At 39.7% G+C, this 15743-nt stretch overlaps 1 protein-coding gene across 1 annotated transcript in view; it reads left to right on the top strand.

The window, feature by feature from the left end:
- The window catches only part of zgc:77151 (uncharacterized protein LOC337153 homolog), a 48195-nt gene that overhangs the window by 15848 nt on the left and 16604 nt on the right, over positions 1 to 15743 (top strand). Inside the window, exons 2-6 of the mRNA XM_038707636.1 lie at positions 1305 to 1457; positions 4784 to 4891; positions 11490 to 11670; positions 13154 to 13384; positions 14049 to 14155. Of these exons, the coding sequence (XP_038563564.1) occupies positions 1305 to 1457; positions 4784 to 4891; positions 11490 to 11670; positions 13154 to 13384; positions 14049 to 14155 (780 nt within the window). The remainder of the gene's footprint in view (positions 1 to 1304; positions 1458 to 4783; positions 4892 to 11489; positions 11671 to 13153; positions 13385 to 14048; positions 14156 to 15743) is intronic.

Here is a 15743-nt window from a genome sequence, read left to right as displayed (position 1 = left end):
TTTGAGTCAGTATCTGGCTGCTGATGCGCCTTTGCAATGCAAAACAGTCAGAGGAGTTAATTTTTAACATTTCCTCTCAGAGTTGTTTAATATATTACAGTATGCTGCTCTCAGTGCTGTTTATACTAGAAGATGGTGCAAGTTTGTTTCTAGAGGCATTTACAATTTAATTAGATGTTTCTCATATCTGAAGTTTTCTCTATTTTTCTTTTTTTTTTATGCATAAAAATATCAAATTGTAGAAAAGGCTGAAACCATAGACGGTGAAAAAGAAGTAGACAAGGCCACCGTGACATCACCCGTTGGCATCTTGTTTCAGCAGGCTACCAGAACAATGTATTGTAAAATTAAGAAGTGACGCGTGGTGTGAAGCACACAACATATTCTTGAGGAACGGTACGTTGTAGGGCTTGATTTTGTGTTGTATAAATGTGATTTTTGATGAGATTTTCTCTCGCACGGAGCAGAACTCTTTCACTTTAGCCCCTTTTCCACTGCATGGTAACCAGCTCGACCGACTCGCCTTGTTTTGGTTTTCCACTGCTGAAAAGTTGTAGCTGCTTCCAGGTGCTTTTTTTCGTATCAACTCCCGTCGAGGTTCCAAGCGAGCTGAGGCGATACTAAAATGTGACGTTAAAACACGGCACTATTCACTGCATCATCAGAGACAAAGGCCAGCTGCAGAAAGTTCTATATTTTACAATTTTCATACGTTATTTCATCACTAAATCCACTTCTGTGAAGTTTTGAGGTGAGAAATCAGCTGTGTGGATTTCAAATATTGACAGTTTTACGAGAAGTGATGGCGGAGCAAAAATGTGCTTTAAAGTTTTTCGGAGTTGAGGAGCTCCGCAGGTGGCGGCGGGGAGGAGCGTGTGAGGCCGGCCAGCCGCCCGCTCACAGCGCCCTCTGCTCCCGCCGTCACACAGACCGCTGCAGCAACAACCAAAACACATCTGGAAGGTTTTCATACCGCTTATCTGTCTTTACATTATGAGGAATGCTGAAACGTTTTAACTTAAATCAAGAGAAAGCTGTGAGGGTCGCTGGTGTGTGTGTGTATCTCATTGAATATTACGTTGCGGCAGTTGTGTGTGGCGTCGCTATGACAACCAGCTACATTGAGGTGTGCTATCTCTCTGAAACTTCTCTCAACCATAGATGTTATTTCTGTCTCCAAATTCTGCAGAGCTTATTAAAAGCCAAACTCTTAACAGTGATCACGGTATGGCTGCCTTGGGATCCACACAGGGATCATCAACTCCTCGTCATCATGTTCCTGTGCTCTCTTGTCTTTCTGTCAGTGGTTGGGTGCTCCCTCCTGCCAGCGAGGCAGCTATGCCTTCTACAAGTCGGTGAGCAGCAGAACTCAACCCGATGGGCCCGCCCAGGTGTGGAAGCTCGGGGAGTTTTACTTCATCCGCTGTGGACCGCAAGATCCCGTGTGCATCGCAGAGGTGAGATACCTGCTCACATGGCTTTTCATCTGGCGCTCCGTTAGATTAAAGTAGCTAGCTTATGATAACAATGGCTCACATGACAAGGTCTAATGTGTTTGTTTGTTTTTGATTTCTGACCCACAAACTTTGGTTCAAGTAAACTTTTCTCATCAGTGTAGTTTTCAGGTGCAGCAGGCAGCTGTTTTCAGCTAAAAAAAAGCGCTAAGAATGTTCTGTACACGACCAAACAGCAAATAGCTGGTGAATAAAGTGGAGCATTTAGCAGCTGAAGAGCCAGCAACACAGCATGTAATGTTAGTAACTTAGGGCTGGGCATTCGATATTGATAATTATCACAATAAATGTCAAATCATTATTTCTTTCAGGTTTAAAGGCTGATTTTTGCTCCTGAGTGAAAGTAGAAGATGGTTAATTGTGGTTTTAAACTTTTCTTTAAAACCACTTTTTTTTACAGTGGATCACTTCACAAATCTGAGATTGAACATTCAAAACTATTGATCAAATCTTTATTCGGTCCCTTTCCCTCAACAAATAAATATATTAATAAAAGAAGTCAGTTCTAATTTGTTCATTAATTAAATCAAAGATTTATTCAACATTTTTTATATTGTTTTTGAGGAAGATTATATTGTTATAATTATTATTGTGTTAAGCCCTAAATTAACATCAGCTAGGTTGTGAGTTAGGAAACTGTGGATACTGTTGCTACTGCAACATACTGAAAAACTTATACTGAATACACTGAATACTACACTTCCTGTAATATATCCTGATAGCATCTTTGAGTAGGTCCTCCCTCCCTGGAAAACACCAGTGTCTTTCAAACTCCAACCCTGATTTTTAAATGGCATCTGCAGAAACCTAGAAAACATTATCATACATGTTAACCCTCCCGTTTTTGGTGTAAATCTCCCGTATTTTTAACCTTTCTAAAAAAAAAAATTAAAAAAAAAAAAAAAACCTAGCTGTGCGTATTTAATATGTAGAACATTAGCTTGAACAGTGACGTGAAGTCAGCAGCGCGTGGAGGCCCATGATGTATGATGCAGGGCTGTACAGAGGATTTTTGTCGCATACAGGGAAAGTTTTAAAAAGAAAACCCAAAGAAATAGGGTATTAAATAAGTCAAAGATACTTAACTGAACAGACACCCAAGTTTATCAGTGAAAGTGAACCAAAAAGTTACAGTTGTGTGCTGGACAGCTGATCAAACACTCACGATAAAGCTCTGTTAAAGCCGAGGGGAGCTTCAGGTTCAGCTGGTTATTCTCTGCCACCTTTTCACATTGTCCTCCGTTGTCACTTTCATACATTATTGTTTTTACAGCTATTTATAGTTGGCAGCTTTTAAGGGCCAGAGGCTGAAATGAAGGCCTACATGAAGAGCCAGTATAAGAGAAGAAATCTTTTTTTTTTTTTTTTTTTTTTTTGGTTTGTGTTGATGTTTCCACAGTATGGATGTGAAATAGGTCTTAAATTGCATTGATAATGGTCTTTAAAAGGTCTTGAAGTCTAAATTTAACTTGCAGAAACCCGCAGTACATTCAGCCATCATCAAGGTGCTTTTTAGCTCAGTTGGTAGAGCACAGGACTCATTGCCTAAGAATTGTATGTTTTATCCTCTTATTTATCTTTTTCATAATCCTCTTCAACAAAGTTCTTTATGAACATTCACCCATCATTCCCGTCATCACAGGAAAACAGAGTATTTAAAAAAAAATAGGGCTTCTGTACATGAAGAACCCCTGCTGATAAAGTCAGCCTATTTTGTGCAAAGAGGCTGGTGTTTTGTTTTTTTGTTTGGTTTTTTTTACAGGCAACATTATTATAATTGCTAACAGCATGTAGCAGTGAAAGGTTACTTTACAAATTGAAATCCTTTTGTATGTTTTTATTTCTCTGCTCCACATAAAGAGCAGATTTTAATATTTGCACACTGGAAAATGGATGGTGGCCAAGTGTGACTGAAGGTGAGAGGCAGGTTTTTTTTTTTAGCCTGTGTGCTCAGTCAAACTCCTTCTGGATGAATAAATAAAACCATACAAAGAAGATGCAGCAGCAATGTTGAAACGTCTCCAAGAATCACGTCTGACCTACAAATCTGCACAATCTGGTCCACTTCAGTTCAGATAATGTTATCTGTAACTCCCAACTCATCGACCTGCAGGGCCGGACGATTAATCGAATCTCATTTTCAATTATGATTTTGGCTTCCAACCATAATGAAAACAAGATGACCAAGATAAAAAGATTGTTTCGCTTACCTTTTGTCTTGTGTTATAAATGCAGCTCACCCTCCTTCCTTTGCATCGAGGCGCTCCCGCCCCTCCCTTAAAGTCCAAACTCAGACTCAGCCAGGCTGTGGCATGTTCAGCGCCAGCCAACATGACGGGGATTATTATAACTGGTATAACTTGCTCGTCACCATTATTACCATAACCCCACTGCATTTTGCGCTGAATGAATTAGCCTGGAAGACTTTTCCTCTACTCTTAGCTTAACAAAATACGTTTTATTTATACTTTTATCACTCACCGTTTGGTTCAAGTCACTGCATCTCCCGACAGAACAACAATTTCAGTGTTATGTAACTAGAGGTGTGTAATATTGAGAAAGTGATATCAAGATATTTTCTGGTATTTTGTCAACAATGATAAAACACAGTGGCCGGTGAATAAAGACTGCAGCTTCTCAAGACTAAAGCGGAGCTCCTGTGTGTTGCTTGCCAACTGGAATGCCCCAAAGTTGGTGTCGACTTCGGCCCTGGAGAGAAACAAATCTCCGCTGTGCTTCCTGACTTCGGTCTGGCAGCCAAACAGGAGTGATTTACAATAGGATATTAATTGTTGCTCATGTTATTAATGGGGGAAAAAGTCAAATTTATTTAAAACTGAAGCATTTAAGTGAAAACAATATTAAAAACACTGAAATTAAACGGTGCGAGTATGAGTAAACCATTTCATCTGTCAATCTTTTGTTTTTGTCAATTGTCATCTGACAATTTTGTGTGATAGGGAGGGCAAAAAAAACACTTTACATTAGCACGCTAACGTTTAGCTCAGCCTCACAGAGCTGTTAGCATGGATGTAGACTCTCAGTCTGGCTTTAATTCATAATACAGAGCACTCTCACACACAGAAACACAGCAGCACTGTCTCCAACATCTTCTTCAAGGTTACAAATATTCATTTAGATAAGAAATGATTTGAGGTTTGGTAAGTTATGCTTAATGGCTGAGTTATGTGTGATGCAGCAAGACGGCCAAAGGTCTTCAAGGCATCTGTGTTTTTAAACAACGTTGTATTCTTCTTCTACATTTGCAGTTGACCTTACTGTGGGAGGACCAGACACGGCAACACCTGCTGGCCAGCGCCAGACTCTACTTCCTGCCAGAGGACACGCCAAAGGGCCGGACCAGGGAGCACGGAGAGGTAGGTCAAAGGTCACGGGGCTATTTCTGTTTTTTTGGGGTTTTTTTTTTGTTGTTTATTATTTAATAATACTATATTGAGGTATTTTTTTGTTTAATTTAAATTACATGTGGCATTTGTTACCATTTTCCATTTACACCACCAAAAAACAAACAAACACAAGAAACTACATATATCCACCACAGGATATGACATACTGGAGGCAAAATAAATATTGAATGTAGTTAATGATAATTGTGTACTATAATAATAAGAACTAGACTATATCACATTTTAATCACAATTGAAAGTTACACATGACACCTAGTTGCCACTTTATTAAGTCCATATTCGGTTTTTGTTGAAAGCGTTTTAGAGAGGTTTATGTGGTCATTTTTGGAGGTTGTAGTTTTGTGGTGCTGTTGAACTGCATTGTATTATACTGGAAGGTGTTCCTGATATTTTGTTCATCCCATTTCTAACAATGAGGGTAGCCTAAATAACTGAAACACCTCTTAGTTTAGCATGTGAATGAACCTAACAATAACGCATCAGAATGGATTTGTTGTAGGGCTGAACGATTTAATCTAATTGTGATTTTTCTACCAAATATTACGGTTTGATTGACTTTTTTAATTTATTATTTTTTGTTTTGCTAAAGTTTAAGATTCACTGCCAGTCTTACTTTTGACGGAAGCCGCGTCAAGCAGCACAGAGCAGATGAACCAGGCAGGAAGTCAGACACAGAACGGCACAGAGAATCCGGTTGATCTTCAAAATAAAACACCTTTTTGCAGACTCCCGATGGTACATCAACAATAAACACAGTTAAAACGGACAAAAAGAAACAATATAAGTGTGTAGTACAAACATAAAGGACAACTGAACAAATAAGCACAATCTGAACAAGTTGGCAAAATCAGACCGGCAAAACGGTCTTATATTCTGAAACGATTAATCGTTCAGCCCTACTTTGTTGGTGGTATTTTGTATTATTAATCTGAATCTGAAGTGTAAGGTAGCATCACATGCAAATGTTTAAGTAAGCTAGAAGTACAACAAAAGTGTACTTACGTACAGTACTTTCAGTAAATGTTCACTCTACATAATGTGAAGCATAAAATAACAGTACATAACATGTCTTCTGTAAGTCCTGTCGTCTGGTAATGGAAGTGAACGTCTCCCTAATATAATCTGCTTTAAGAACATCTATTAATAACTTGTGACAGGAACACTGCCTCACAAATATCTTCAGCCAAGAACCGCTTAACCTTCAGTCAAAGTCTCTTCTTGTTGATCAAAATTATCTTAACCTGACCTTCTATCGCCTTTCCCCCTCATGCTGAAATAACTTGTGCTTTTAATAATGAGCACTGACGAACAAACAGTTTACATCTACTCTCTGATGTCATTAAATACTCTGCTTTAATTAATAATCCCTTCTCTTTAGGTAGGAGAATCGGTTAAGTTACTTTTGAGTACAAGAACAATCAGTGATTTTCACATGACCAGAGTAAGAAAATAAGGCTCAGATGTGTATGTGTTTTTGATTAACACAGTTCACGTGCAGGCTGCAGCTCAGCCCTCACATGAAAATCCCCCTTTGGAAATGAGACTAATGTATTACCCAAATGTAAATCCTATGACTTGTCTGAAACCAAATTTTCCACATTTTGAACTTGGATATTCCACTTTTCAAGTCTCTATATAGAGGTTTAATTTTTCCTGGTGGAAAAATGAGCCCTCTGAAAGTAGTTTTATTTTGCCCAGTTTCCTTTTAATATAAAGAGTTTATTTCTAAATACTTTGTCTCATTTGTGTCATCTGAAAGCCATCTTTTTTTTTTTTTTAAAGACCTGTAGGATCAATCAGTTTTAATATCCTTGGGAGAGGAACAAGAATCCTATGATCTGTAATATAATGTGTGTTTTGAAACACCAGCTTTTCCGATACGGTTTGATTTTTGTAAGGCAAACGAGACATGGTGTGTTAATTAGTGAGCTTCATCCGCTCTTTAAAATCGTGCTTTTGCTGCGTTTACGTCTGCCGTCCAGACTAAAATGGCGAATCCAAACACCTAAATTGAAGAATTTTAAAATGCAGCGGTCCCCGTTTTAGTATTTAAAACTCAAAGGTAGCGAATTAGAGAGGACAGGCGAAAACGGAGGACTTGGGAACTGATGACGCAGACGGTCATGTTTGGCTTCCTGACTGGGTCTGGTTGAGTCATGGCATAGACTTCCCTGATTCGTCAGGCACCTTTTTGTTACTCCTGTGTTACTTTCAATTCCACCATGACGTTCGTATCGAGTAGTGGATGGAAAATTTCTGGACAGAGATCAATGGTGATACGCAGCTAGAACGCAAGTGAGGATATAGCCTTTCTGTGCATTTAATCCTCACAACGCTCTCCTCGCGGGGGTTTTATTGCTGGACAACTGCCAAGTGTTCACACACACAACGCGATAACACGAATAAACACATCTAGCGATTACTACAGCTATAGGAACCCAGTAAGCAAACATTTTGCTGTGATTTTGATTTGAAATAAATGGATTTAACTGATGCCGAAATAACGACAACATGATGCAGATTTGTTAAACATATGAATTCATGCTTTGTCAGGTCTGTCAGCAAGACGGCAGGACAACAACTTTTAAAATGTTTGTTTTCTGAATGGAGTTCAGCTCGATCGGGGCTATGCTAACCTGTTCACAGTAAAGTACGACGACAGCCGGAATAAAGTTACAGACACACATTTTCTGAGCTCACCAGGTAGTTCAACTTCTTCGCTTTCTTTTCTCCAAGCAATGTCCAGTTTTGTCGGGGTTTTTTCGTCGAAGTCCAGCAGAACTGAGTGCCATCTAACAACAGCAGTGGAGCCAGATGTGCACGCAAGCTGCTGAGAAGCTCCAGTGGAGAACATTTTAATCCCAAAAACTAAAGTAAAAAGCTAATTTAATAAAAGCAGTTAACTCCTCCCGCGGGTAAACAGTATAGTTGCCAGAGCAGAATCCAAACAGACTACAGGTGTTTATTTGTCCAAAAGCTGCAGCGCTGCTCCCGGCTCGGTCTTCTGCTTTTCCCCGCAGCTTAGAAGCTCCTCGTCGGCCAGTGGCGTTTAACTTCTCCGCTCTGCTTGGTCCTCTCTACACATGCTCTGAAGCCGTCGGTGACGTCAGGATCTCAACGCTGATAGATTTTCAACTCACTGCCCGACAGGAAATCGCAGCTTTCAGTGTCTTTGCATTGACTTTGTATGTAAACGCACCTGTTTGGACCTGTTACACTTCAGCCATAGACTGCTTAAAAGAAGTGGATGTAGCCACTGTGACGTCACCTGTTGGGTCGTGGACCACAATCTTGAAGCCTCGATTTTATGTACAGAGGAGAGAGTGGAGCTAGTTAGCTAGCTTGGTCAACAAGGTGCATCTGTAATTTACCTCGTGTGATATTAATGGGGATGCTAATTTGGGCTAGCAAAAAAGAAGCTTAAAACAAAATGTACTTACCAGGCAAAAATCAACAGCTGACTCCTTCCAATGTCTTTTTTTTTTTTTTTTTAGTACAACCAACAGATGGACAAGACATTTTTAGGCGACCAAAATGTTAAAATTCATGAACGTGAAAACACACAGTGAAAGGGTTGTGGTAGGCACTTGTCAATCACAAGGTAGCCCCACCCTAAAGCATCGCCTGCTTCTTGGTCTCTGTTCCTCTAAATGGGACCATAATTTACTAAATGAACATCATGCTGTGTTGAAGAAATCTTAAAACTAGCGACTGAGACTCATAAACTCATTAGAAAAGTGTTTACTGAGGGAATAAATCAGCTGAGAAGTAGAAACATTTTGCTGTTGACTCCACTGCAATCAGACGTGTGTGTTTGGTATTTGTTGCAACAAGAGGAGTCGCCCCCTGCTGGGCGTTTAGACAGAATGCAGGTTTATGGCAGCTGCCATTTAACTTAACTTTTCAGAACCAGAGGTTGCTGCTTGACCTCAGCATGACTCAAATTTGAACTGAAGGAACTCAAGATTCATGCGCAGCACGTTAAATCCACAGACCAAAATTTAACGCACCTCTTGGTTGCCTGATTGAGGGTGCCTTAACGAATAAATTACTTGTCTTGTATGGTCAAAGAAACAAAAATCAGTTTGATAAACTGTGACATCTTATGTCACGTCACTAAATTGAGACAATTTAGGCTATTTGAGCATGTGACGAGAGAAACAAGCGTCACAATGGTCATTAATTTAAGAGTTCAACTGCAAGAAAAGGTTCAGATAAATCACTTATGCAGCCTGTGAGAGAACTGAGAATGCTTTTCTTCCTTCATATTACTTTTTCCTTCCCTTTCACGCACCATGTGCCAAATATCGCACGAGCATCTCTTCTCATTCTCTTTCTGTGTGCTGTCATGTCTGAATGAAGCCCTAAGGGACATTAAGATAAGACACTTCTGTCTGAATGACAAAAGGCCATCGCTTTAACAGACGCCAGCACGGTTACTTATCCCATGTATGAAAGGGACTCTGGTTTGATCACCATTGTGCCAAGTGAAGGGGGGGCTTTAGTCAGCAAAATCAAGACTTTAAGAGCACACTTAAGTGACAGTCTGTCAGCTTTAAAGATGTTTATTCAAGACAGAACCGCTTTGTGTACAAACTCCTCGGCCCTTTGCAGTGTTAATTAGCTCACACCTGGCTGCAGCCCAGAGGAGGCGGAGCTGACAAACTGGAATGGGAGGAAACTGGGAAAACAGTGTTTTTTTTACACATGTTAACTGTGTTCAAGGAAGCTTAAAGGAACACAGGGCTGTATTTAAAAAACCGGGATATTTACAAGGACGACAGACAAGGTAGTTCAGGACTACAGAAAGTGTTTTCTGCTGCTTTTAATACTTTAAATATTAATTGAAGTGAATATTAATTAAATTTTGAAACTCAAAGCTCGTCTTTATCTGTACATTTAAGCTTCTTTGACCAGATAAAAGATCCTGCCAGATAATTGACCCTTTGCTAAGCCACGCCCTGAATACAGCTGGCCAATCACAGCTCAGTATAGGACTCGGTCTAACTGAAGTCTGACACTTTCATGGATGCGACGAATCATTTTCTAGCTATTTTTAAAAAATTTTTTGGCTGTATTTTTCTAAGAGATGGTCAAACGCTGTTCCTGCGGCATCTTGTAATAGTTACAGCAGCTACCCAGAGAGGCTGAAAGGAAAAGTAAGATTTATTCTTTTTCCAAAACCCGAAATAAATCCAGAAATGTTGGCTGTGGGATCGTTGCTAATGTGATGTTAGTTAACTTCCTTTTAAATGATTGTAATAATGAACAGAGGCCGACCAGCTGTACAGGAACAGTGTTCATCCTTAATATCGTTGTCTTTTGTCTCAATTGTCGGGGAATCGGTGGTTCTCTTGTACTGTGTGATCGGCAGCCTTTAGCTTCTGTCAATACTATCATTATTATCATTACTTCTATCATCTTTTTCTTCACGTCAGTTTGAGTCAGCCTGAATACAACCTTCAAATATATAATGCAACTGCAAAACTGTCTGCTTCTTTCTGAGATCGGTTTTTCCAACTAATTTGACAATATTTCTCCGGGGACTGCAATAATAGACAGTGGCAGCGCTGACAGTTTGTCGGACTTAGCAGCAGTAACTAAGGGGGGCGTGGCTTAGCGAAGGGTCAGTTGGCTGCTTCGCTTCACTACTTTTTGTAAATCTTAATCTCTGAGTTTTAGTTTTTGCTTCTGAGTTCCCATTTGTACTTTCAGATATCAGCCTTATTTGACTGTTTACTGTTATTTTAAAAGACTAAACGATTAGTGGATTAATTGTGAAAATAATCAGCGGATTAGTCAATAATGAAAGTAATTGTTAGTTGCGGCCCTACTCTGCTGATGTGGTGGTATCTCCTTCAGACCATCGGACCGACACAGAACCATTTGGGACTGTATGTTAAGATGAGACAAGGAGGTGAAAAAAGTCAGGGAAAAATTTAAGTACAGTAATTATACAGTAAGTATTTGTACTTTCTTTACACCACTGAGTGTGAGATGCAAAACCCTGGGCAAAAAAAAGTTTGCCAATAAGCTTAGTGCTAGCTGTGTTTTCCGTTTTTTGCTGGATAGTAAATTGACTACATTTAGAGACATTTTAATCCAAAAATCAACCTGAAATTACAAAAGTTAGTGGGGCAAAAGCAGGGTTTTGTAAGTGAGGGGTACATTACTAGTGGTAATAACGTCAGCATTCAGGAAATGTTGCTTTAGCATAAACAGAAAACAAGGAAAATCTTCAGAATATCACACTCAACTCCATCCTAGGGAAAACACAGATGACTCATGATATGCTTAAGAAATTAATGTTACTACTTAACATTTTCAACATACCCTCGTTCAGATATTCCATTTGTAAATGTTCTTGTTTTTTTTGTTTGTTTGTTTTGTTTTTTTTGGTCCAGTAAATCCCTTAATGTCACTTTTTAATGAGAGTTTGACAAACTTTTTTTCCCCACTTCCTAAACAAATAATCAAATCAAATCTCACCGTGTGCTCTAAATAAACTGAAGGCTAACTATGGAGTGATCCTCTTTATGTGTTTCAGGATGAAGTTCTGGCGGTGTCCAGGAAGATGGTGGTGCGGGTGGAGGACCTGGTGCGATGGTCGTGTGCGGGGCCGGCAGGTTGGAGCAATAGCCTGAAGCCGCCACACTGCGGGACCAACGGCCTCCACAAGCCTCTGCAGAGCAGCGAGGGAAACGGAAACAACACGCCCAAAACTGAGAGTAAGAAACACTGAAACACATTTGTTGGAGACCCCAAGGTGATTTTAGAAGCTTGCAAGTAGACGAGTTGAAAACTTCAGATTTGTGTGGTACAGGTTCATCAATATGGTCCTTTAACAGCTGTTGAATTAAGCGTAGAAATACTTAAGTGTTAGGCTTCCATAAGTTAAACACTTCCTGCAGGTGTTTCACGATTTAAGCCTACCAGAAAAAGCAGCGATTGTGTCCCTGTTGAGCGTCTGAAAGGCTTTTAACGTCAAACATCTTTGCAGGAAGTGTCAGGATGTAAAGACATAAAGCAAAGTCCAGAGATTAACAAGTGGTGTTTGAGTTTGCCATGACTCTGTTGTTGTATTAATGGAATCAGTGCTGTGGAAATGTAGATTATAATGAATATCAACAAGCATCAACATGTAAACATAGAGGAAGTGTTGTGTTTGCATAAACAGCAAATTAAGAGCAGATCAGAATAAATTGAAAGTCTGTTTTTCTGCAGCTGAAGTTTAAAAAGTGAAATGTTGTCAAATGTATTTGTAATTAATAAATCCGTCCTGGTATTGCTGGATCATCCTCAGTCACGTTGCATGCTCTCACCTGCACCACCTGAAGACGATGATCACAGACTGTACAAAAGAAGTGGACGTGGTCACAGCTACCGCTGGTTTATGGGCTACCGTTTCGAAGCCATTTTGCCCGTCACCGTCTCATTTTATTTTATTTTTATTTTTTTGCAACCAGACGTGACCATATTTGGACGAGAGGGGTGGCGCTAGCTGGCTTGCTTAACAATCTGTAATTCACGTTAACTTTGATATTAACTGGGATGCTAATTTTTGCAGGCGAAACACAGGCTTTTAGCAAAATGTACTTAATGGAAATATTAACTGATGACACTAATAAGCTTTCCAACAACGCCTCTAGCTTGATTGACACCGTGGTAGTGACATGTCAATTATACAATTAGGGCTCTAAAGCCTCCCCTGCTTTCTGGTCTCTGTTCCTCTAAATGGGACCATAATTTACTAAATGAACATCATGTTGTGTTGAAGAAGACTTGAAACTAGCGACTGAGGCCATAAACTCATCAGGAAAGTGTTTACTGAGGGAATAAATCAGCTGAGTAGAAACATTTTCTCATAGACTTCTATACAATCACACTTCTTTTTGCAACCAGTGGAGTCGCCCCCTGCTGGCCGTTAGAAAGAATGCAGGTTTAAGGCACTTCTGCATTGGCTTTACTTTTCAGACCCGAACGTGCGGGTTTATGCCAAGCTCCCGCTTGCAACAATGCAACAATAATCCACCTTAATGTTTCCCAGTTTCTCTGCTTTCTACAGTAGATGTGGGCATCTGCAGCGTCTGACCCGTTTTATAATCCTACCCTCAGCTTTAGGGACTCAATCTTTTCTTCTGCACAGCTCTGGGATCAGCTGCTCATATCATTGCAACTGGCTCACACACGTCTCGTATCTTTTCCTCTCAGATGACCCGATGGAGCGTCAGGGTGTCAAAGTGCTCAGCTATCCGCAGTACTGCCGCTTCCGCTCCCTGCAGAGACGCATCCAGGACGCAGCGAGGAGTCCGGGACTGCAGGACCCCCATTTGCTGGCCCTTGGGGGCGTCAAGGCGCTGCCCAACACCAGGTTCATGTACTGCAGGGACACCTTCAACCACCCAACGCTGGAGAACAACTCCAGCTTCTCCTGGCAGTTCAGTGAGTGTTTCGGTGAAAGCGGTCCATAAAACAACATCAAGAGTTTTACGGATTACGTATTTACATCCTTTACTTAAGTAAAATACCTCACTGTAATTCTCCTGTAGTCCTACAGTAAAAGTATGTATAATCAGAATATTGTATTGAAAGTATTATTAGTAGAGTAAATACAGAATAAAAACTTTCCTGTGACTGTTAATACATCATATATTACATGATTAGTTAGAATTACTTATGTATTAATGTAAAAGCAGGATTTTACTGTTGAAAATAGTGAAAAATGCCCTCACAATTACCCCAAAACTTCCACGTTATTAAAAATAAATTAGAATTATTAAAGGGAAAAGCAGGAAAGAAGCATAAAAATTACAAACGATCAAAATAGTTGGCCAATTTTTAATTTCTGTTCTGTCTACTGATCACTTCAGCTGTACCTGTATAAACTGTTGGGTAGTTTTAATTTATAACAGATACACATATTTTATAAGCTCTTCATATGTTCAGTATGTTAACATCTTCGGATAAATGTAGTGAAGTAAAAAGTTCCCTCTGAGATGTGGTGGAGTAGAAGTAGAAAGTGTCATGAAAAGAATACACTCAAATGTTCCTGTTATCTCTGGCACTTCTTTGAATCTTAATGTATATTGTTTTGTTTTTCCTGCAGGATGTCCATCTCTCAGTCTTCGAGGACGACCTCGCAAGAGGAAAGCCCGAGACGGCAAAGACTCTCCGACCTCCAGCCAATCAGATTCCTGGATCGAAAGGATGAAGGTTTGTCCTTAAACTAGAAATTACTCTTTTGGCACTTTCCCATTGCTGGTATCGAGTGTTGCCCCCTCCCCCAACACTGCGAGATGTTCCAGGCCTGTAAAGCATGGGAGAGCTTTTGGTCACAGGAATGTTGATCATTATTCACTGTTTTTATCAATATTTCAATGTTGTGTTATTTGGATCTTGGTTGTATGGACTGAAATACTGTTTTAAAGATAACTCTCAATAAAAGTCAACATTTAAACAGTAAATATGCCAAAATATGAACATTCGCCTGGTATATTTACAAAATATTGTATAACTGTCGTAATTTAGTGTATTTTCATCAAATTTACAGTTACAATTGCATTCCAGGTGTATTAAAATATATTCAGTTGCATTATAATCTATCTTATGATGGTTTTGATGGATTATTGCATTAAAATATAGTTGTTTTTTCACCAGGCGAGGATGTTTTCTTTATTGCATCTCTATATAGTCTGTAATAGTAAAATAATAATATTCTGACCTTTCAGTGGAGACCAGAATTATGCATCTAGGCCAAATGGTTTTTGAGTTATTCCTGATTATTTTTGGATATGTTGTTTTAGGCGTTTTTCCTGGAAATAGATGGCCGTTTCCAATACGCTCTGTTGCGTTCTAGCTGTTTTTACATAAGCGCCGACTGACATTAAAACATTACCAGCCAACAGCTCTTACCCTGTCAATAATGCTGAAGAGACGCTAATCTTTTGGGATGGAACTGCTTTATTCAGTGTTTTTTAATGTTTTAATGATCAGGTCAGTTTGTTTCGGAGAGGAGAACGACCTCTGTGGTAATTTGGCCGAAGGAATCCCCAACTCAAAACAAACACCTACACTGAGCTAACCGTTAGCAGCTGTAAACGCACCGCTTTTTTGGGATCGCCTCAGCTCGCTTGGAGTCTCGTTACAATGCATTTGCATGCGAAATTAAAATCTGAGTGAAACAGTAACGTTATTTCCTGTTGCTGGAACTTGGTTGATGGTTGAGATTGGAGGCAGGGTGCAAAATACGAGCTCAGCTCCTCTTAATAAGGCAGTAGCTCCCCTGAAAACATGATTTGTGATATATGCAATATGCTATTTCTGCCATGCATTTCTGTGTTTCTGTATCTTTATCATCATGGTTAATACGTAAATACAATTTTATATGTGTTTTCTTTAACGGTTTTCAATCTTGTCAGTGTCAGGAAATTTACATCATCAGTGGAGTTATGCTGCTGTACCTTGTGCATAAATGTGTGCAGCGTCTTTCTTAATGGGGAGACAATTCATCCTTTTCCACCCATCTGCAACCCAAAATGCAAATGAGAAATCCATGTCTGATCCTATTATATCCTAAATATTTTGTCACCCTATCCATGCTACACACCTCCGTGAAGCTAGGAGGCTCAGCAAGAACGTCAAACCACTTTTATCCACATCAAACACCAAGCATCTAAATGAACTTATATCACAACTTAAATTGCTGTGTGATCACTGTACATGGCTGCTGTTATTGCCATCCAGTTATCTCTCATCTCATCCTACACAGCAGTCCGACCACTCTTAAAGCTCGGCTCCAGTT

Source organism: Micropterus salmoides, unplaced genomic scaffold, assembly GCF_014851395.1.
Source record: "Micropterus salmoides isolate LMB-PRFRI ecotype aquatic unplaced genomic scaffold, ASM1485139v1 Ms_hic_scaffold_9, whole genome shotgun sequence".
NCBI lineage: Eukaryota > Metazoa > Chordata > Actinopteri > Centrarchiformes > Centrarchidae > Micropterus > Micropterus salmoides.
Note: the sequence above shows the minus strand (reverse complement) of the source record. Positions and strands in the feature narration are given on the sequence as shown.